The sequence below is a fragment of the Protopterus annectens genome, chromosome 1.part2 (assembly GCF_019279795.1).
Source record: "Protopterus annectens isolate FY-2018-M chromosome 1.part2, PAN1.0, whole genome shotgun sequence".
Lineage (NCBI taxonomy): Eukaryota > Metazoa > Chordata > Ceratodontiformes > Protopteridae > Protopterus > Protopterus annectens.
The window spans coordinates 889,675,027-889,698,002 of NC_056727.1; the positions used below are offsets into that span (position 1 = coordinate 889,675,027).

Consider the following 22,976-nt stretch of genomic DNA (forward strand, 5'->3'; position numbering starts at 1 on the left):
AAAAATGAAGAGAAATCCTTTATTACATGCTCCAGCCCAATAATTAAAGGTTATGCTGTGAACACGTTCACATTTCCAAAAGACTTAGCATGTCCAGATAATATAGAGTTTAGACTACGCTGGCTAATTTGGATTAGAAATGGTCCTGGATAGCTAGTTCCATGGGACGACCAAGTCAGTGAAAGATGAAGTGCATGAAGTTGGCTGTCCATTCCATGCACTGCAGGGGTGTGTTCCTGTTGCTGGTCAGAAGTCCCCCATGCACAGTGTTACAGACAGGGACTTACTAACATGAGCAGCTGCTGGACCTCATTATGTGTTGTGTCTCTGTTCTACAGCAAGGTTGAAATCACATGGATGGCCTGATAGAGGATGTTCTGAAAAGGGCACTTCAGCCAGGGCTACTATCTTATTAGAACAAACTGCCCAGATGGTTAGGAGCCTCTACTCCTGTGGTGGGTGGGGGAGCTGCATGTAGATGATGATGATATAAACCATGTGGTGAAAGGGCTATTTCTGGAAGCAAAGGATCAAAAAAGTTGTCACACAGCATATGTAACATATTGGTTTTGAATTAGTATCGTACGAATATTATGCTGATTGATTTCAGGCATAAATCACGTGTAACATTTTGCACTATTTTACTGAAAAATTAAAGTATCCTCTGAAAGTTTTGCTGTACTTTTTACTCCTCTGTGCCTGTCAGCCATAAAATCTTCTCTGTCTGCTGACCACTATCTAGGCAGACTTTAGTGGGGGGAAGGGAGGTTACATTTAAGCCCTACCCAGATTCCCCATGTGAAGGATACCAACTATTTCTCTGGGTGACATAACCCACAATCAATTCTAGCATGTCCCCCTTTACAAATAAATGCCTCTTATGTGGTGCACAGTCTCCACTGAGGAACTTCAGTGAGTTGAACACTCAGGAGGCATCCATCCTTCATCCTCACTCCAGAGAAAGGTACATCTCCCATCCCCCCACCAGAATTTCAAGGACCTAGACCTCTAATCAGACCCAAATCTTCTGTATCATAGTTAAAACGTCATCCTTTAGTGGCACAGTCAGGCAGTCAGTGCTCTCAATTTTTGTATCTTGTACCTTACTGCTTGATTTGCATCCCTCTCATAAATAAATAAATAAAATATTAAGCCTTCAGGTTTACCCATTTAATGTACATACATTATACATGTAATGAGTTAGTTACATAAAAGTGATAGCTGTCTTCCTGACTAACCTCCATATACAGATGGTTGATTATTTAGACTTACAGGTGCAGGTCTAATGCTTATCCAGTGGATTTTGTTTATGTGTTGTAAATATTCTCTCATTTGTTCATTGCAACATTGTGCCCCTCCCCATCATTTAGCTGTGATTTTTTTTCTGGCACCCTTTCTAGAGTTAGATGTTAAACAATACTCACATTTAATCAGTATAAATAAGAGAAATTAACATTGTTGCTCTGATTGCGGATCTTCTTTGTAAAGCTGACCGAATACTTGAGAGGGTTTGTAATTAGCTGTCATGCCCTGTTTTGCATCCACTATGAATGTATCCCTAGTGTATTTAGTTTCTGTCTGCTCTTTTAAAGAAAATTAAATTACCTGTCTTGTTAGGTGGAGGTTGTCACAAAACATAAGCTACTGGTTCTAAGCAAAAGATTAACATCAATTAAAAAAATACAGTAAAATAAAATAACATGCACAGGGAAACGACAGTGTTTTTTTTTTTTTTTTACTGTTGCTGCCTTCTTCAAGTAAATAATGTTACTGCACAGTGTATTTCATGATTAGGATTTCTTCTCACAGATAAGTGTTATGGCATTAGATGATGTGTTTAGCCCCAGGGGAAGGTGCTGTGTTTTGTCATTATTCAGCAGAGAGAAAGCAGATCATCCTCTTTTCCCTCCGGCTGCCACTATCTCTGTCACTTCTCATCATTTTTCATCTGTTTTCCTTCATTTCTCTCTTCTTTAGAAATCCCTTATATTAAATTACACCTACTATACTTGTTTTTAACCTTATGCTAACATGACTGCAAATAGAGATGAATTAAAAGCATGTTTTCAATACAGTCTGGGCCAAGGTTAAATTAGCCAAGAACCCACAGGAACTCTGCTCTCCAGTTATTACAAAACAGAACAACAGTCCCTCAGTAACTGTTTTGCATTCAGACTTTAGAAGACTTGCTTCCCAGAAAGAGCAGCTCCCTGCCTTCAAATCTAAAGAGAGAATTTTACCTTATTAAAGAATTAAAGGGCTTTGCTTGCTGTGTGGTGTAACATAACATAGATAGATGGTGTACCATCTCCTGTGTGTGCATTAATAACAGTACATACATAGATGGTGTACCATCTCCTGTGTGTGCATTAGTAGTGGTACGTAGATAGATGGTGTACCATCTCTTGTGTGTGCATCAGTAACAGTACGTAGATAGATGGTGTAACATCTCCTGTGTGTGCATTAGTAACATTACAGAAATAGATGGTGTACCATCTCCTGTGTGTGCATTAGTAGTGGTACGTAGATAGATGGTGTACTGTCTCTTGTGTGTGCATCAGTAACAGTACAGAGATAGATGGTGTAACATCTCCTGTGTGTGCATTAGTAACATTACAGAAATAGATGGTGTAACATCTCCTGTGTGTGCATTAGTAACAGTATGCAGACAGATAGTTTACCATCACCTGTGTGTGCATTATTTAAATCACATTTCTCATCTGGGTTACTTGCTGCTTTTGTTTCTATGGCCCAGCTCCTTTAATTTGGCTTCATTGCTTTTCCACATCATAGGAGTTATGTTTAGGCAGTAGACTCAGTTTCACAGCATTTTTTTAGTTATGGTGAAAGTATTATTTTCCCTGTAGAGTTAGGTAGACAAAATATATTTATTCAGGTAAACATGCTATTAGGGAATTATTTCATGTTCACAACATGATTCTGTGGCAAACAACTATTATTATAACCAGTTAACAGGATTACATTCTAAATATACAAATGTTATTAAGGGAGAATGCAAATATCTAGGTAACTGTTTCTGTTTGTTTTTTTCTTCCATTTCTACGCAATCGACCAGGTGTGTTAATTTCAGGGCAATGCTAAAACAAAATATTTGTTTTCTTGTAAATTGAACACGCTTAACCACATTGCCTCTTGTTTATGATTTTGCTAACATTTTTTTTTCTATACCACCTAATTGGTGCATGAGTAAAAAGCAGCTTTTATTGGTTAGCATCAGCCAAAACAAAAGTAACAATTGCGTCTGCCAAACGGGGGGTGTATTTTTACGATCTACATATCACTCAATACCCCGGTGCTTGAGCATTTTAGAGGGTTTGTGTCACTGGATGGGTAATTACAGAAAAATCACTGAGTTTTCATACAAACTCAATTAATTCAAATCCATTAGTGATTTAAGGCTTGAAAACAATTTATATAGTCCAAAACAGGGACAAGGTAAATGGCATATACTTCATTTTGCAATCTCAGGTTTTACTCAGTGCAAAGGTGTAAAATATCAAATTGTGGTACTGCTCTTGTAAGTGACACAGATAATCTAGCAACGAAGCCTAGAAGGTGTGGTCTGACTAATTATAGCAGCAGTGATGTGGAATCGGCAAAATATACAGCATGGCATTTAGTTTTTAGGGTAATACCAACATAAAAGTGTACTTGTGCACAGAATTAATGTTCAAGAAATGGATGACAAAACTGAAGATGTAAATCTTGCCATTCATTTTGAGAGCATATAATAAACTGCATATGATTATAGGTTAGTACTAGGCTAATTGTCCTTGCGAGCCATTTTAAGCCTAGCCAATTATCCCTTGTGAGGCTCAAACCCTGTATATATATATATATATATATATATATATATATATATATATATATATATATATTTATATATATAAAACCCATTTGGTCGAATTCCGTTTAGTCAAAAATGGAATATAGCCTCTACCCCACTGCAATGCGACACTGGAGTGAGAATATAAAGTTGGGGGGTGTGTGGGGCACAGCCCCCCCCCCCACATAATTGCAGTGTATTCACTATTATATACTTGTGTATCCATTAAAAATACATTGAAACATATAACGTCAGTGAAAACTAGTTGCAAAATGTGCCCCCCCCAACTTTATATGCTCACTCCAGGGATGCACTGCAGTGGGGCAGGGGCTATATTTCATTTTTGACCAAATGGAATTTGACCAAATGAGCTTTCAATCAAATGAGCTTTCAGTGAATTGGGCTGCCTGAAACAATTCAACCAAAACCATTAGACCTATATATATATATATATATATATATATATATATATATATATATATATATATATATATGTGTGTGTGTGTGTGTGTGTGTGTGCTGTGATTCTTCCTTTTTCTGCAGAAACTTTCATTACTTCACATGTATTCTTTGTAGATAAAGTAATGAACATTTCTCAAGTCTTAAGAGAAGTAATACATACAGACTAGCCATTTTAAGTATATTTGAAGCAGTTTTAATTTGTAGTTATGTTATTGTGGGGCAGTTTTATTTGAATGCGGTAGTTTTATATACGAGAACTGTTAGACTACATTTAATGCATATAGGATTGCTCTATGGGCGTCTGATTACTGTACCTTTTTCAGTGAAGACCATATCATTCTTTTTCTGAATAACATACGTAGGTAGGGCTTTCACTCAGTATGAAAGCTTAACTCACAACTTTGTTTCAGTTTTCCATTTGGGGTATGCTGCTTTGTGTAGCAGCTGTGCCTACATGTACTTAACAAAGTCTTGTTAAGTACTTCACTTTCAGATGTCATAAAAGAAGGTGCATCAAAAGTGCATGCTCTTTTCTCTGATTTCAGAGAATAATTGCAGCACTCTGTGCACTACATAAGGTTAGGCCACCTATCAGTACTTAGGGTTGGTGCACAGCACACCGATATAAGCATATGCAAAATAACATTAAAAAAGTACACTCTTTAATACAATTAGTGACATTCAAAAGTGAAAATGTGAAAAAGAATGTAATACTACTACTAATTGCTATTAATAATAATACTAATACTAATACTAATTTTTTTACTTAATCACTGTTCAGCTGCTTGGAGGTGATTTGCTGATAGATGATTCTCATCTATGTTTTCCATGTGAGACACTCAAATACATAGACTTTGTTTGAAAGTATACTTTGTCTGAATTTGTGTGACTTTGGAGGCAGTTTATTTATAGTTCAGAGTTGTGGGGGCAGAGACCCTATGTTGGAGGGATGCAGGGGAAGTCTGTTCCCTATATCTATCTATATATATATATATATATATATATATATATATATATATATATACACACACACACACACACACACGCACAAACGTGTGTGTGTGTGTGTGGTCTGTGCACCAAACGTGTGTGTGTGTGTGTGTGTGTGTGTGTGTGTGTGTGTGTGTGTGTGTGTGTGTGTGTGTGTGTGTGTGTGTGTGTGTGTGTGTGTGTGTGTGTGTGTGTGTATGTGTTTGAACTTGTTGGCCTTTGACATTGGGGATGGTCTTCGATGTGAGAATACATACATGGCTAAATATACAGTATGATGACCCACTTAGTCCCAGTACCACATAAGTGGATACAGAACCTGCAAGGTCAATGGAATTGACAGATGTGATGAGAATAATATGTTGAAGTGATTGGTTTCTGCTGGAATTGTTTCCAGAAAGCCACCATCTTCTGCATATGAGTTTAAACATTGCATGCAATAGCACAAAAGTAAGCCTATTATTTCTCAAGTAAATCCCTAAGATGGTGTCTTCCAGAAACAAATGTACTCTTATTTGAATTTATTGCTGTAATGGAAATGCTTACAGCACAAACCTGCCTCCAATAAAATCTCATCTTCATCATTCTTTTATTTAATAAACAAAATAAATATTATATGCATATTATTCCATTTTGGGACAAGCCTTGGAGCTGCCCTACATTCCTTTCTTTGAATCTCTTCTGTCCCATGTGGAAAAAAGATAAAAGTGTCAAAAAATGCAGCAGTGCCAGAAGCCACGGAAGACAGAAGTGCTGCATGTCTTATCAAGAATACTGTCTCATAATATTCTTTCTCTAATTTGAATTTTATGTATTTTTTTGAGGTTTTTCTTTTTGTCTTACTATTCTTTCTTGACTGACACTAGTATTCTTTCAGTTCTCCCCAGACCTGGGATTATTACTTGACAATAACCTACTGAAATAGTTAAATAGAGGATAATGTGAAGGAGGTTTTAGAATATGGGCAGTATTTGTCTTATATTACGTCCCAGTGCTCCGCACACCACAGCGTAGGCTTCCAGGCACTATGCAGATTGGGTAGCCACCTTGTCTTCCTGTTAGGCAGCTTGTTATAGTTAACTTATAGGAACATAATGCTGTCGCATCTACCTAATGCTTAATATTAATATTCTGTTTAATATGCTAAAGCTCATCTAATCTATTGCAATAAACTGCAGTATGACACTATCATTGAACTGTGCCATTGTTTTGCCATTTCACGACCTTTGTCATACATAGGGAGAGGATATGTGTGATCAGGCTACCTACCTAGTTACCAAAAAATGAAATAAATACAGACATACAAGCACTTTGCAGCACATCTCACAACTTAGTAATGCAGTTTGCGAGCAACTGTGGGGAAAATGATCTCCGTGCTGCATATTACTGTTTGAACCTTACTTTTAACAAGCCTGTTTTGGTTTTGTGATTCTCCTATAAGGTAACAGTCACCAATATATTCTGGTCAGCATGCAATACAATTTAAGAAGTTCTTTCATTCAGCATAGAATATTCCAGTGATACAATTATATTTTTTCTTCATTTTAGGGGAAGCTGTGCACTTAGCTCGAGATTTTGGCTATGTATGTGAAACAGAATTCCCAGCAAAAGCAGCAGCGGAATACCTAAGTCGTCAACATTCTGACCCTAGTGAACTGCATACCAGGAAAAACATGCTTCTGGCTACCAAGTAAGTGTTGTTATTTCATTCTGTAGTTCGGGCTACGTGTTAGAGAGGGACATTTGATATGATACTTTGTGTAATCCTATTATCATACTTTGAAATGCCCTGACAAGTTGAGGCAGATGTGATATGATGCCAAGAGTAATTTGAGTCATTTGGGTAAAAGAGAAGATTGAAGCAAACAGAATGATACAGGGGTAGTTATATGTGACAGGGTTCTGATTCCATTTGATGAAAGGGTTTCATTACTTAACTGTCATGGGTTTACCTCACCACAAAGTTTCTGTACTGTAGACATAATTTGTTGCATATGGATTACTCTCTTCATTTTGTAAATGGAACGTGAACCTTGCATTGACTCTTATAGTCATGTGTTTGTTTTTATGTGTTTTTCGGAGAATACTGTTGCATTTAGTTTCATTAATGTAGCTGGTGTAAGGTTTGTTGTAACTGAGGTATACATGACTTAAGTGCTGGCATGCATTGTCCATTGTCAACTCAGTAGAGATATTTTTGTGTTGGTAAGTTATCTATTTATTTATTTCTTATTTCCATGAATTAGTTAACCTGGTAAGCCCACTGGGGTGACCTGTGAATACTGTCTGGATATATGACTTGCTCAAAATCACATAAATTGTAACAGGAATTTAAAGGAATCAAATCCAGGACTTCAGGATGAAGTTCTTCAGCTGCTCATAGGCTTAACCTTTTGAGATAAACAACATTATATATATATATATATATATATATATATATATATATATATATATATATATATATATATATATATATATATATATATATATATATATATACTCAAACAAAAGCACATATTCTCAGAAAGCGTGCATATTTTATAATGCGTTTTAGAACTTTTTGTGCTTTAGGAAGCACTCCGCTACCCTGAAGAAGCATACAAAGAACAAACTGAGAATTACTTTTGCTTTTATTGCTCACGTCACATGCGCTTCTTCAACAATAGACCATGATTCTTATAGATTCTTATCAGCAGTTTACTTTTAAATGCACAGGATTTTGTTTTCCAATGGAAAACTGTTTCATGAGCAGCACATGTAGAAAACATGAACGTTTTTCTTAAATTCCCTTTGCCTGCCAATCGTCATCATATTAATGTGCTATAACTCACCTTGTACAGCTGTTTGCTGGGCTGTTGCTGGGGAAACAAGTTGAAATTCCCACTGGTCCTGTAATTTAGAAAATGCAGTAGGGAAAATTCACACCTGAGGTCATTGAGAAAAACAGGATGGCAGCTTGAGAAATACCTGGATTGTTTCTCACTGTTAGCAGTGTTAGACTGAGATAATTTTTGTGCATGGATTTGCACAGCAAGATAACATTTTGGTTTAGTAGTGCATTTTGTACAGTCCATCAGAAGGTGCTTTACAAAGATGTTTTTTGTGCAGACAGTAGCAAATCATGCTAAATATTTATTTTTTCATTTCAAGCATGTCTCTGTCTGGGTTGCATGATACTACTTGGTACAGAGGGTCTGGAGAGGGAGTATCACCTGTGAGACAAAAAGAAAGCTGCACCCTGCAACATTTCAGGCACAGCATAAGGTGCATGCTTTTTGCACATCTTTTTAATTTTTTAATTGTTGCCAGGAAGCTGACAAGTTATTCCAGATCAATGCAGACTTTACATTATTAATTCAACTACATGTTTTGCTAACATCAATTTTCTTCAAATGTTTCTATAATGTCATGTTTCCAAAATAGATACATACATATGCACACACAGAACTAAATAGTATAGTGACTTGGCCTTAATGGATGGCAGATGGGTGCTTAGGAAATGGAAGCTGTAATATAAGGCAAAATAATATGTACATATACCCCCACACACACACACATACACTATGCCAATCATTTCAGAAATTTTTTGACCTTGTTAATTTAAACATTTATGAAATAAAGTCAAGGTTACACATTTTACAGAAGTTTGTCTAAACTTGGTTTATTGCAGACAAAAAGGAGATTGAAAGAGAAATATAAAGAGAAAGGGACAGGCCCAAGCAATGTATGGTAAGACATCATAAAAGGAATCTACAATATGTAATGAAGAACTGCCTTAAATGATTTTGTGACCAGCCTCACTGTGATGAGGGTGGGAATCTATCTATGCCTGTAGTAACATAGGATTGATTGATGGCCTGGGTTCTAGACTGCCAGCCATAGGTGAGGGGAGATTAATGAGTGAGGGTTCACCAACTGCTAGCTTACCTTTGCTGTTGCGAGAATCTGGTTTGCCTTGATGGTACAACATTCCTAGAGAGATAGCCTGAGAAACTAGTGTGTCAAACATTACAGGATGGGCCGTTGCACTTTGTGGGACTGTACAGAAAAGTGAGAGGCACTGGTGATCAGGTCACATCACATCTGTACACAGAAGGGCTACCTTATTGTTTGTAAGGGGTGTAGATGAATAGTATATTGGAGGTCCAGTCACTAAATCACGAAACACAACACGTATTAAAGATGTTTGCTTTTGAAACTTGGGTGCCTAAATTTTATGTCACTATTTTCTCTACAAACAGACACACACACACTCATACACGCACACACACTACTGAGATACACAGAGGCCTTATTTTAATTCTCCATAACAATGGATTTTATGTCCAGCATGACTGCAGCCTTACAGATTCACATTGAGCAGTGCCTGTTTGATAGCTATTTGCTAGACAGAGCTGAGCCTGCAGTGATATCAGGCTGCTGAGAAACATTAGCTGTTACTGCTGCTGATCTTAAAAGACAACTCTTAGGATGATGTGCAGCTGGGCATCCAAGTAGGTAAGAAAGGTATATTATGTTTAGGTTTCACATAGTCACAAGTATGTCTAGTTTGCTCACCATAAATACATCTACCCCACATTTGGCTTAATCTTCTCTTGGTAATTTGTATAGCCAGTCTGTGTGTGTTACTCCATCACTCTATTTCTGGCCATTCCTATGATCCCTGACTGCTTCTGATTGAACAAGTTTAGCTGAGGACTCCTTTCTGAAGAATGGAACATATCTTGCAGTTTGTGATATTGATTAAATTACGATTAAATTGCTAACATCAATTATGATTATGCTGCTAACATCTGCTTGACAATAGAAAATCAAAGGAGCTCCAGAAAAACATTTACTTCTTTTTATTGACTACTCTAAAGCACTTGACTGTGTTGACTATAACAAACAGTGGCAAATACTTAGAGAGATGGGTAACCTTATTTACCTCTTGTGGAATCTGCATGTATAACAAGAAGCAGGAACTGACAGAATATGGAATAACTAACTGGTTTAAGATAGGGAAAGAAGTGTAACAAGGCTGTATATTGTCACATACTTACTTGATTTTTATGTTGAATTTATCATGCAGAATGCTTATTAGATAAATTAGATGCTATAATTAAAAATGCCAGGAGAAATGTTAATAACCTCACATATGCAGATGATGCCACTCTGATGGCTGAAAATGTAGATGAGCTGAACAGCCTATTGATGAAGGTGAAAGTAGAACGTACAAAAGCTGGCTTAAAGCTCAAAAAAGAAAAACAATCTTAACTAGTTCTAAAAATGATTTTGCAAACTAGACAGAGAAGAAATGAAAACTATAACAGATTTTCCTAGATTCAATGTTCTAAGCAGGTGATTGCAACCATAAAACTAAACAGCTTGTGCTTCTTGGAAGGAAAACTATGGTAACGTTAGATAAGGCATTAAAGAGAAGAGACAAATGCCCATATAGACAAAGTTATGGTTTTCATAGTAGTAGCATAGAGATCCTATTAGAAGACCAAAGACGCATTCTTTTGAATGCGTCTTGGTCGAACTTAAAAGACTGAAACTGCAAAATATCGAAGTGGCTTTTAAGCGAATTCTTTTCCTGGGAAAGAATTTGCTTGTCCGCTTCGTTACTTTACCATTTTCGGCACTGTAGTGCGGTCTCAGAGTTGGTATATTTAAGTAGGTGGTATAGGGGGCGAAACCCCCCACTTAATGTAATGTTTAATGTGTTTTTTTTTTTTTTTTTGTTGGAACAGCGATTTTTCCTTTGGAAAAAAATCACTATTCTGACAATTCGACATTGCAAGCTTTCACTTACATAGGGTCAATTAATCACCGTTTGCTTTTTTAAGCATTCAGTGATGTAATATAGACCCGTAGCATAGATGTATGAAAGCTGGACTATAAACGAAACTGTGTACTGGAAAACTAATGCTTTTGAATTGTGGTGGTGGAGAAAACTTTTGAGAATTCCATGGACTGCAAGGAGATTAGATGATATGGTACATCAGGAAATACAGACAGACTGTTCACTGGAAGGTCGGAGAATAAAATTAAAACTCAGGATTCACTAGAGAAGACACTGATACTGGGAAAGATCAAAGGCAAAAGATGAAGGGGGTGGCAGAAGCTAAGATATATTACCACAACAGAGAATATGAATTTGCACGAACTTAAAAGAAGTAGTTGTTGACACAGGCCTGATGTTCTAAAGTCCTTGAGGTCACAAAGAATTAGACTTGAATAAATAACTAAATAAAACAACATCTTAGATGCTAGATAGGTGCAAATCTATCATTATCTCTGTCATTTACAATCAAACAATATCTAAAGTGTTTGATGCATATCTGACAGCTTTCCACTGACTCATCAAAACAATTATTTTCCAGTGTTGTGCATTTGGCTAACAGATGTGCAATTTCTTTTTTCTTTTGACTGTAGCTTTTCTTTCTTTCCCTTCCAGATTCATTCTTCTTTTCCTTTGCTCCTTTCTCCTTCTAAGACTTAAGCAGTGCTTTTTCTGGATTCATAAAGCAAGATTTTTATTACATATTTTTTGTTAGGAAATGCTTCTTGAAATAACCATGCTGTAGTCGCTGTGGGGGTTATAATTGGAACACATATGTTGTAGTGTCTGTTGTACCATAGCGTTTCAAACATTTATGCAATAATGACTATCACTGACACAAAAGTAGGATATTGTCTCATGCCTGGATAACAGTAGGAAGAGAGATAGGTACCAACAATTCAGGAAGTGACAGTATTGTGTACAGATGGAGTCTTTTGTATTTGTTAACTGGATAAAGCCCGCTGGAAACAGTTGTCCCTTTACAGGATCAACCTCGGAGTACTGTCTGATTAAGTGCTTTGTCTAGAGTTATACAGCAGGCAAAAAGAGGCGGAGATAGTCAGCCGTTCATTAAGTATGTCATAATCTTAATCATCTGTGCTGATTGCCAGACAACTGCCAAACTCTTACATTGTCATTGTATTAAACTATATTAATAATCTTCAAGAAATGTTGTTTGTTTATAACAATGCCATATCACAGACCTCTAGAATCAATGCAGCATAATCACAAATTCAATGAATGTGTGACCACACAGACATACCTAAATCACTACTGTTAACATATAAGTAACAAATGGTCATCCATACTGCTAGGGGCCATGAGCATACCTCTCATGTGTCCCTGATTTTGACTCAAATTTTAGCTCTGTCCTTCTTAATCCCTCTTAAAACTTGACTTTTGGAGAACAGGTGGTGAATTGTACTTAATAAGTAATGACAATTGTTAGACTTACAGACTTTTTACTTCAGAAACTGTATATTAATTCTCATTATCTTATTCTGTCAATGCCTCAAGATAATAGTACCAATATTTTAAAAGTGTCCCTGATTATTTGTGGGTTTGTCCCTGATTCTCTTGAGATTCGTCCCTGATTTGTTGAGAGCTATGGCCATGAGAACAAGCTTATGCAGTTTGAGTTTTAAGTTAAGGAAGGATGGTGAGGAACTAAGCTGTACTCTGCAGGAGAATTACATTCTTTTGAATTGAAGCAATAAAAACAGAAGATGTTTCTTCAGAACAGCAGCTGTGTCAAGTAGGTCCGCAGTACTGGCAGTGGCCACTGGGAGGCTGAATGCGCAATTTAGTGTGGTAATTTTCACAGAAAGACCTTTCTATTCTGGCTTGATCTTTGTCCTAGTACGTGGGAGTTTTTTTCAAACATTAATGAATCAACTAACTATACAGCTCTTGCTTTCTTCCAAATCAAGTGAGGATGACATCAGATTTCACCTTCATGGTAATGTTGACGGTGCTGGTGGTATTAGTGGAGAACATGGTGCTGAGCAAGCATACCTTTCTCATTTGCATTTATTTGGAGAATAAACTGGCACACCTTATTTAGATGGTAGATGATGTTTGATGCAGTTGTTTCAGAAGCTTCTCCCTGCTGTTATACCGTTGGCATCAGGACCCAAAGAGAATACCGAGCTGATGGCTGCATTCTGATTTTTATTTTCTGGAGTGGGGATGGGCAGAGCCTTGACCTGTAAAATGCCAGTAAATATATGTGAACAGATTTAATGAAACTCTTCAAAGAAGATATTAGTTTTCTTTATTCTTTGGATAATACATGCCTCTGCAGTGTATGCTGTCAAGTGTATTCATTTAGAAATATTAAGTTGCTAGACTATATAAATATATTGTGATTACATCATGAATGGATGACAGGTTAAATCATTAATACAGAAAAGACTGAACAAAACATGCTGACCATTCATAACACTGACAACACAAATAACTGAGAACCCAGTAGAATGAAAAAGGAAACAATTCTTCTCTTCTGCCCTACAAACCATAACCCTACCAAACATTTAGATTGAATTTGCCTGATTAATGTTAGAGGTAGTGCTATAGAAAGTTGTTTTTAAGGTAAGGTGAATGGTTAGGTTGGGAGCAGGATTAGGATTATGGTTAGCATGTATTTCTAAGGCTTTGGCCACCCACCCATCCTTCTCCACCTTAGTAATACATGCTAACCCTAACCTAACCTAATACAGTATTTATGCCTGAGGCACCCTCCAGGTAGTTATCCATCTCCCTTAGTTACCTTGATGTCCCTTAAAAGGTATTGTCTGCATTCATTTGAGTATGATGCAGTATGCTGCTGGGGAGCTGATCATGTTTTGTGACTGAGTGCTTAACAGTGTAGATTGGTTGGCAATACATTTGGGGTGCAGAGATGAGTCTTACTACCTCTCTGCTATGTGTGGAAGGCTCAGTTCCCATCTGAAGTTCCTTCTTTGCAGAATGTGTCTATGCAGATTTACAGTGGGTGCTTTGATTTCTACCCACATCCCAAAGATGATCATTAAGTGATAGTAAGAGTCCCCTAAATTGCCTATAGGTCTGCATGTCATCTGTAAGGGTGCATATATGTGTATCCTGGTGGAGTGGCATCCTGTCCATAAATGCTTCTCTGTCTTGCACCAAATACTTGTTGGTATAGACTCTGGCTACTTTATAACTCAGATGAGAGTAAGGTTTGCATCAAAGAATGAATTAATGTACAAAGGTAAGGAATAGGTGGAAATATGGACATTAGTAAGACGTCCTGTTCGATTCTCAGCTAGAGCGTCTTCTGTGTGGAGACATGCGTGAATGGGCATACCTTCGTTGAAGGTTGTGTGTCAGGGCCAGCAACTGGGCACATAAAAATCTACTGCCAATCATTAGAGGACCAGAGTTCCACTGTGGTGACCCCTAACCGGGAAAAGCCGAAAGACACAACACAACAGGTAAAGTGAAAAAGAATAACTTCATCAAATGATTAAATCTGAAATGAGTCTTGATGGTAACTTAAACAACAAACATCCAGTTGATTTAAGTACCCTATAATAACACAGTAGGAGAAATGGGTGTTCTAAATGACTCACATTTGGGTGAAAATGTTCATTTGGCACACTATGATGAGAATGATGGGAAATTAAAGATTAGAAATGGGGGGTATAATAGTAATGCTAAAACTAGATTACAGCTTTGCGGTTAGATGGAACCATGACATGCAGACCATAAGTGGTAAGCAATAATTTGGCAACTCATAGGTTCATAGGTAAGTACTAGGCTATCGGCCCGAGGGCCTACATAAGCCTGGCCAACAAGGTTCCCACTAAAGCATAATCATCAAGCATAAAATAAACAAAGTGAATATGTTCAGGTAGAACTCTTAGAAGGTGTATTTCATTAGGAAAGACCACTAGGAAATAACTAAATATCAGCCAGGTACAATTTTCACCTTTGATGCTGTGAAATAAGAAAATTATGGATTCTAGTCACATACGAGATGCTTGTAATGTTTTATAATACTGACACAACAGTAAATACATAAAAAGAGAACTGATGTCCCAAGGTGCCATCATTTGGATAAGATATGAAACTGAGGTACAATCTACCTGAGCTGGTTATAGATCGGAACCACTCCACATAATGAAAAGTTTTTCTTTGCTACTATAAGTCATTTTGTGATGGACTGAACTATACCTACTCTGCATTATACAAAACTTTCAAGGGTAAACCTCAAACAGATCAATCATGTTGCCAAGTAAAGCGGAATCAGACATAGACTCAAAGCATAACTGATCAACCGGTGTAAACTCAAAATACAGAGTAGCTGCCATGCATAAACCAAAGGAAATGTGTACTAATCAGGTGTTAGTACCAAGCAAAGAGAAAACACTGGGCAGTTTTATATATATATATATATATATATATATATATCTATATAAAAAAATCTCCAAGGCAGGGAGTAGTAATTAGGCAGACACCCAACACAGAGTTATCGTCAGGTGTAGGAAGTAATCAATCATCAGGCAAAGGCCCCATGGTGAGAGAACTCAATAGGAATAAACCAAGGTAGAGAGCAATTTAATAAGCAGTGGTTTAACGTGTTGTGTATTACAAGGCATAAACATAAGGTAAAGAGGAATCATTAGGCAAAGCCTTCCAAACAAGGGAGAAATCAGCAGACACAGGCCAAAGATATGAAGGTATCATAACATGCAAATACTGTGTATGAAGTTGTCATTAGGGGGAGACTATATATCTAGAAGGGCGGCCACGGTGGTGCACTGGTTAGCATTGTCACCTCACAGCAAGAGGTTCTCCTGTTCAATCCTCGGCTGGGGTGCCTTCTGTGCAGAGTCTGCATGTCCTCCCTGTGATCACGTGGGGTTCCTCCGGGTGCTCCGGTTTCCTCCCACATCCCAAAGACATGCTGCAGGTAGATTGGAAATTCTAAATTGGCCCTAGGTGTGAGTGTGTGTGCCTTCTGTGGAAGGTTGAGTGCCGGGCTGGCAACTCGACACTGTAAAACTCCACTGCCAATCATGAGCGGACAGGTGATCCACTGTGGCGACCCCTAACTGGGAAAAGCTGAAAGAAGAAGAAGATTATATATATCCAGAAAGGTTATTTTCAGGTACAGGCCCCAAGTAGGGAGTAATTCTAAGGCACGGGTCAAAAATAGGGAATAATCATCGGGAATAAACCCAGTATGGACAGCAATAACTGAGTATATTTTCCATCTAAGAATCAGTTATCAGGCACAGATCCCAGAATAATTGACAGGCATAGAACCCACATAGGGATTATATGATTTTGCAAAGGTGATGTATAGTGGTGGAGCTCAAATGTGCATGTTAACACAGTTAGTAGTAAAAATGTGAAGTCATTTTTTTATTTAAGTGAGTACAGAATGCTATACTGTTGAAGTCTGCACAGTTCAACCACAAATCTAAGAGATCCAAACTATTTTAAAGCTATTGATTAACTACATTACTTACTTTAAAGTTTTGAATCAGAGAGTTCTGTCATTCAGAATATATGGAAGTTTGTTTTAATGAGACTGAATTTGAAACAAGATACTTCTTGAACTGGTGAAGAATTGCCCTGGGACATATACACAGATGGCACGCATGATCATCCACACCCTCATTCTTAAACAAGTGTAGTCTTGAGCAAGGAATAAGCCACAACTGTGAAATTCCTACATTACTGTGGCCAAGACACTGGTCACCCTTTGGCCATATCACTGACTTGACATTGGATTAATCAAGTTTGAGTTTTGTTCAGACAGATCTCAACATGAAAGTGAAGTGATGAGATTAGCATTCATAACCTCTGATCCTGCTTTGGTAAAGAACTTTATTAGACCTAAGATATGAGACAGCTATTGCAGGTTCTAACAGTCAAGCTGACAGGTTGTGCATTGTTATGGAGAGATTGCTGAAGTCTGCACGTCTTTTATCAATGCCAAGTGAAGTGTCATGATAAGTATAAACAAAATGTGAGTAAAAGGTGAAATGAAAATGTGGAAGTCCTGAACTCTGAATGTTGCAAGACGCACTGTCAGTACATTTTCCTTGCTATCCAGCTTTTCTCACAGTCCTTGAATACCTTTAGATGGGTGGCAGGCTGCAAGTTGTGTTTATGAGAGTGTGTCCGTGATGGCTGTGCTGGTGGGACAGTGGCTTGGCAGTGATATTGACCTTCTTATGCTTTCAGACTGGGACCAGTCGTCTGTAACATATTTTTGGTAAACATTGTTAACATTATAGTGGGATTGGAAGGAAAGGTGTTCCTATTTTTTGATGCTATACAATATAAAGATCTCCAGCAGGGCTGGAACACAAGGTTGGATGGAAGAATCTGACAGTAGATGCCAAAAACGTAGAAGCATGTTTAATGTACTGTATGTGGTGTGGAAGAATGACCATGGCAGGGCTTAACCACCCAGTGGGGTAAATCTTAGCTTTAGATGACTTTTATGATTTGAAGTGACACCCTGACCCCATGTTCAAAGATGGGAAACAGGGATTGTGGATGGATGCATACTCAGTGTTATAATTTGCAATGTAAGTGAAGTATGTGGGAAAACCAAAGACGTTGGCAAAATATACATTGGTGCAGGAAGTACTGCCTGATATGGAAACAGGAAGGACTTCATGGTGATAATTTCAGATGACTGCGAAGAATGCAAGTTGTGTAAGCTTGTACTGTAAAGGATCATGAGGACACTGACATTCCCAGGAAAAAGAATGAGCGCTAGACATCAAAGATGTGTAATCCTGCATTTTATAGGTAGTGACAGAAGGTCTGAGGTACTGTGTAAAGTTATGCACCTCTTTTCTAAAATAGTAAACGGTCTGTACTAGAAACTGTGCAGGGAGAGAGAGAGAGAGAGAGAGAGAGAGAGAGAGAGAGAGAGAGAGAGAGAGAGACATAAATAATAATGGAAATTAGCCGTTATACATATGGGAAACGAAAAGAAAAAGGGCATGAAAGAAACATTCAAGGGTGAAGCAAGCTCAAAAGGGGTGGCACCTTACAGAAAAAAATATGTATTGCTATTATTGAGACAAGGGAAAGAGTTGATGGAGAGAAGCCACCTCAAGAGGAATGTAAGGAAATATAGTTTTACTAAGAGCTCTTGATATATAGTTGGGAGATAAAAAGCAATGAAAACTTCAAAAATGGTCATACATACATAAGAGGTTTACAGTGATGATAGAAGGATATAGTTTATTGGGTCACTACCTGTCTTATCTAACAAGCAGGTAAATGAGCACACTGGGTGGTCCAGATCATCTTCATCTGCACTCAAAGTATGTGCTTCTGTCATTCCTATGTTGCTTCATCTATTAGCACAGACATTATTGCTTAGTGTAGGTCGTAATAATTTACAATTGTTTATCATGTTTCACATTGTGTTCAGGATAACTTGATCTGTCAGAAAGTACAGATTACTTAGTGACAATTTTAAGAACACTCATTCTGTAAATGTTTTCATTAAAGTACTGCATGTCAGTTAACAATTATTATCTTATGAATTAATTATTCCTGCTTAATGTTTTCTTGGATTTGTTTTAATATTTTTTTCCTTGAACCATGTTTTTGTCTCTACAGACAGATTTGCAAAGAATTTTCTGACTTGTTAGTGCAGGATCGATCACCGATAGGGAGCAGCCGTCCAACAACAGTACTGGATCCAGCCGTACAAAGTTGTTTGACCCATTTCAGCCTGATAACACATGGGTTTGGAAGTCCTGCAATCAGTGCAGCACTCACCGCCTTCCAGAACTACCTGGTTGAGTCACTAAAAGGGCTTGACAAAATGTTCATGACTAGCACAGGAAATGGGCACGCTACTGGAGAACCAGGGACAAAATCAGAAAAGGATATCAAACATCGAAAATAACCAAAACCCTTTGTAGATCAAAACTGCAAATACAAGAGAGAAAAAAATGCAGGTATTGAAAATCAAAATAAAAGATATATAATTGCAGACTACCAAGTTTTATAACGTGCAATTTCACTTGGGATGAAACTAAAAGCAAAAAGGTACAGATTCAAAAGTAACCCCCATGAAAAAGTAAAATAGAAACAAGTCCCTCAGCAATGTGAACTCAGTAACTATGAACTCGGTAAACAACCTGAGACAGAGTAAACATGTTTTTACCTTTACGGAAATTATGCTGTAAATTAAAGATAAAAACTCAAAATGCACTGGTTTAACTTCAAAGCAAAAGGCACATCTTTTAGCTCAATCCCAGGAAATAGTCTTCATCTTAAAAAAATAATAATATAGATGAAAGGTGAAGCTGTGCAAAGGAAGCAAATATGGTGGTATAGTTTCCCTTTCTGATGGTACGTGATTTTCATGGATGCCTTATAGAACGGATGAGTGTGGATATAACTCTGACATCTGTGGAGTTTGGAAAATGGGACAGTTTATCACAAATTATGTTTCCACACAAATGATGACTGTATCCTCTGTTGAACCTAATCCTGGGTGAGAACTGCCATCATGACAGCACAGGGTTTGATAAGCACAAGGTGAAGAACATTAACAGGCCAAACTGAACTGAACTGTTCTAAATCTGTATATATTTATTTATGTGTAATTAAATCTGAAAGTTTTAACATGTCCAGTGTGAGTTATTTATATCAAATTCAGTTGAGACTTGGAATCTGTAAATCTCTGGATTATTTCCTTCCTTTTTATTAAACATTTAAATGAGTTTCAGGTACAAAAGATACAGTAACATTGGCTGTAGGGTATCACAACATGTTGTTTTTCCAACATTTTGTACTTGTTGTTTCTCTTATAATTGCAATAGCTGTATAATACAAGAAAAAATGTCATTTTCATGGTCATAATAAACCTCTTTTTATTTTAACAATTGAAAAAGGAAAATAAAGTTCCTTCTGGCCCAGAAGTGACTGAGAGATGCAGTACACTGAAATTCAGCTTGGTCAGTAGTGTCAAATCAGTATTAGGTTGCTTAAGTACCACAACATTGCTGTGTCCTGAAAAAACTATACACTTAAGTCAGTATTTTATCTCCTGCTGAGTCAGTGACATTGTCTTAAGCACTTCTTGTCTGTAAATGTTAGACTGCCATAATATCCATTATGTTCACTTTTCAACATTTTTGGTTCAGGCAAATGCCATAAATGGCTGTTATTTTTATAAGTACAATGAGCATTTAATCAGACATTTTAGATGCAGCTCATTGTGAGTTGCCCACATTTGCAGTCTTGTCTTACTTACTATTAATGATGTTTTGCAGTCATTTCTCATACACATAGGTTAATGTAAGAAGGGAACTGTTGAGACCTAAGCTCTTTGGTCCTTTTCCTCATTGAGTTTTAATCCCACTGACTTGTTTCCCTGGTGACTACTACTACAGATTTCTACCAACAAATGAATGTAACCCTGGTTAAAACCCATCTTTCTTTGTGACATCACTGTCAATGCCTATGAATCCTACTTAAACACTGCACATAGACTTGAAGTGGAGGAGAAATGTAATTGAAAGTACATGAAATTAGAAACTGTAGGATTCCTTTTTTGCCTGCAGTAAGAAAGAAAAACTAGGAAGACTTAATCTGCCTTGTGGCTAGGCAGTCTGTTTAGAAATCTCTGACATCCTTTAGTACAGTAGGAAAAAAAGCCTGTGTAAACAATTTTAAGCCTGTATTTTGCATATTTATACATTGTTTCTCTGCTGCATACAAACTGTTTCTAGCTATATATAAAATGAAGGCTTTTGGATTTCTGTGTTTGTTAGTCTTCATAGGTGAACAAGTATTGTCATGTTTTTGGGAAAAAGAGAGATCGAAAGTGGGAATACATGCAAACTGCAAAACTGCACTAAATAGATTTGGCAGGCACTGATGTGTATTTCTCCTAGTCCTTCTCTGGCCATTGAATTGATCCTCCTGCAGTCTGCCATTCTACTGTACCATTTATGCCTCTGTGGTGAGACCTCTATGGCCCTTTCATTCCCTTAGGGATGGGGAGTCTAGTACTCTGAAAGTGGTGCCATCATTTACACAGGAGATCAGTGTTTTTTTTTTGCCTTAACTAACTGCCCAGAAACTTTGATCTTACCATGTACTGCCTACAATGTGACAGAAACATTGACCTTGCCATGTACTGCCTACAATGTGACAGAAACATTGACCTTGCCATGTACTGCCTACAATGTGACAGAAACATTGACCTTGCCATGTACTGCCTACAATGTGACAGAAACATTGACCTTGCCATGTACTGCTAGTACACTGTGACACAGACATTGACATTGCCATGTACTACCTACACTGTGACATATCCCTTATTTGGCATCCTACCCATATGCCTACCTAGATTATATCAGTTTCCATTATTTCCAGTCACACTGAAAACACGGCCAAGACATGCTTTCCTTCCCCTTCCCACCCAGGAAAGATAAGTGGGATCAGCCTTTTCACTCCTCCTCCCCCACACCTGCTTGACACCTCCAGTACTGAGATTGCTAATCAAAGCCCTGTCATCCAGGTTTGTGGTCAGGAATCGATCCCGCTACACTGTGGAGATGACCTAGCATGCATCGTACCTTTCAGCCATTCCTGATTTTCAGGAATGTACCTGATTTTGATCCAAATGTTACCTCTGTTCCTCTGAATTCTTCCCAAAATTGGCAACCTTTGGAGAAAGCGTGGTAAATTATACTTAATAAATAATGGCAATAATTAGAGTTATAGACTTGCTTTACTTCAAAAACTGTATATTAATTCACATTCCCTTGTTCTGCCAATGTCTCAGGTTAATGGTACTAATATTTTAAGTGTCCCTGATTATTTCTGGATTTGTCTTTAATTCTGTTGAGATTTGTCTCTGATTGGTTGGGACCTATGACATGCACTGAAGTTAGCAAAAGAGCCTTATAACTATTGAAGACTGCAAAATAATTCAGATAGCATAGTACATTTTTATAACGGCTTTTTTTGTTTTAAACGGGATTAATTTTAAATGGTGTTATTATATGTAACAGAAAGTTAGACTATTCCCTGTGTAAAAAGTTACATGCAAATGTAGCATGTTTCTTCATGACTTGAAAACATGCTTCACATCACATTTTAAGAATTAACCAAAACTTAATTGGTGACACAGCAAACATACCCTGTCTTATTAGAATATCATGGTAACAAAATGGATGATTACAGCCACCAGAAAAGTAGATACATTCACTACAAAAATATGCTATTGTGACTTTAGAAAAACAACAGATGAAATGTGCAAAGTTTCTGGGGTACATACCTGAATGATACAGCACAGCTAGTATGCCATGGTTTAATTACAGGTCACATGTTTATGGACACTATTTGGGCACAATGATAGAGGAAAAAAGGACCCACTGACTGTATATTTTTCCATGCATTCATATTGTTAATTGTGAAATCATAATGAGTTGTTCAATTACAAAAAAGTAATTAAAATGCTAATTTTGAAACATTGCCATTTTTCTCAGTGGAAAATGAAAGCACCGTGCACAATTCATGACACTGTTATCCTCTACTGATATGTACAGTCCATAGCATATTGGAACAGAACTGCAACCATGATATCAATTATACATTTCTCTGATGTGAAATGTTGGATAGGCATTGATTGTACAGTACTTTTGTTCTTCCCATGTGAGGAAAACCTTAGTGAGTTTGTTTTGTGTGCCATGGTGTTACAGCTCCAAGGAAATATATATTTTTGAAAAGGCTGCTGGGGTATATCAGCAACAAAACTTTGAAATGGAACTAGGGTAGGGATTGGCCATGATATTGTGAATGTAGCAAGCAGTGTGAGAGAGC

At 37.4% G+C, this 22,976-nt stretch overlaps 1 protein-coding gene across 4 annotated transcripts in view; it reads left to right on the plus strand.

Annotated features, from left to right (window-relative positions):
- TFAP2E (transcription factor AP-2 epsilon) overlaps positions 1 to 20,034 on the plus strand; it is a 213,204-nt gene extending 193,170 nt beyond the window's left edge. For all 4 annotated transcript variants that reach the window (XM_044059502.1, XM_044059522.1, XM_044059513.1 and 1 more), the window contains 2 exons: positions 6,848 to 6,989; positions 18,750 to 20,034. In XM_044059502.1, the coding sequence (XP_043915437.1) occupies positions 6,848 to 6,989; positions 18,750 to 19,041 (434 nt within the window). In that variant the 3' untranslated portion in view covers positions 19,042 to 20,034. The remainder of the gene's footprint in view (positions 1 to 6,847; positions 6,990 to 18,749) is intronic.
- Positions 20,035 to 22,976: the final 2,942 nt, after the last annotated feature.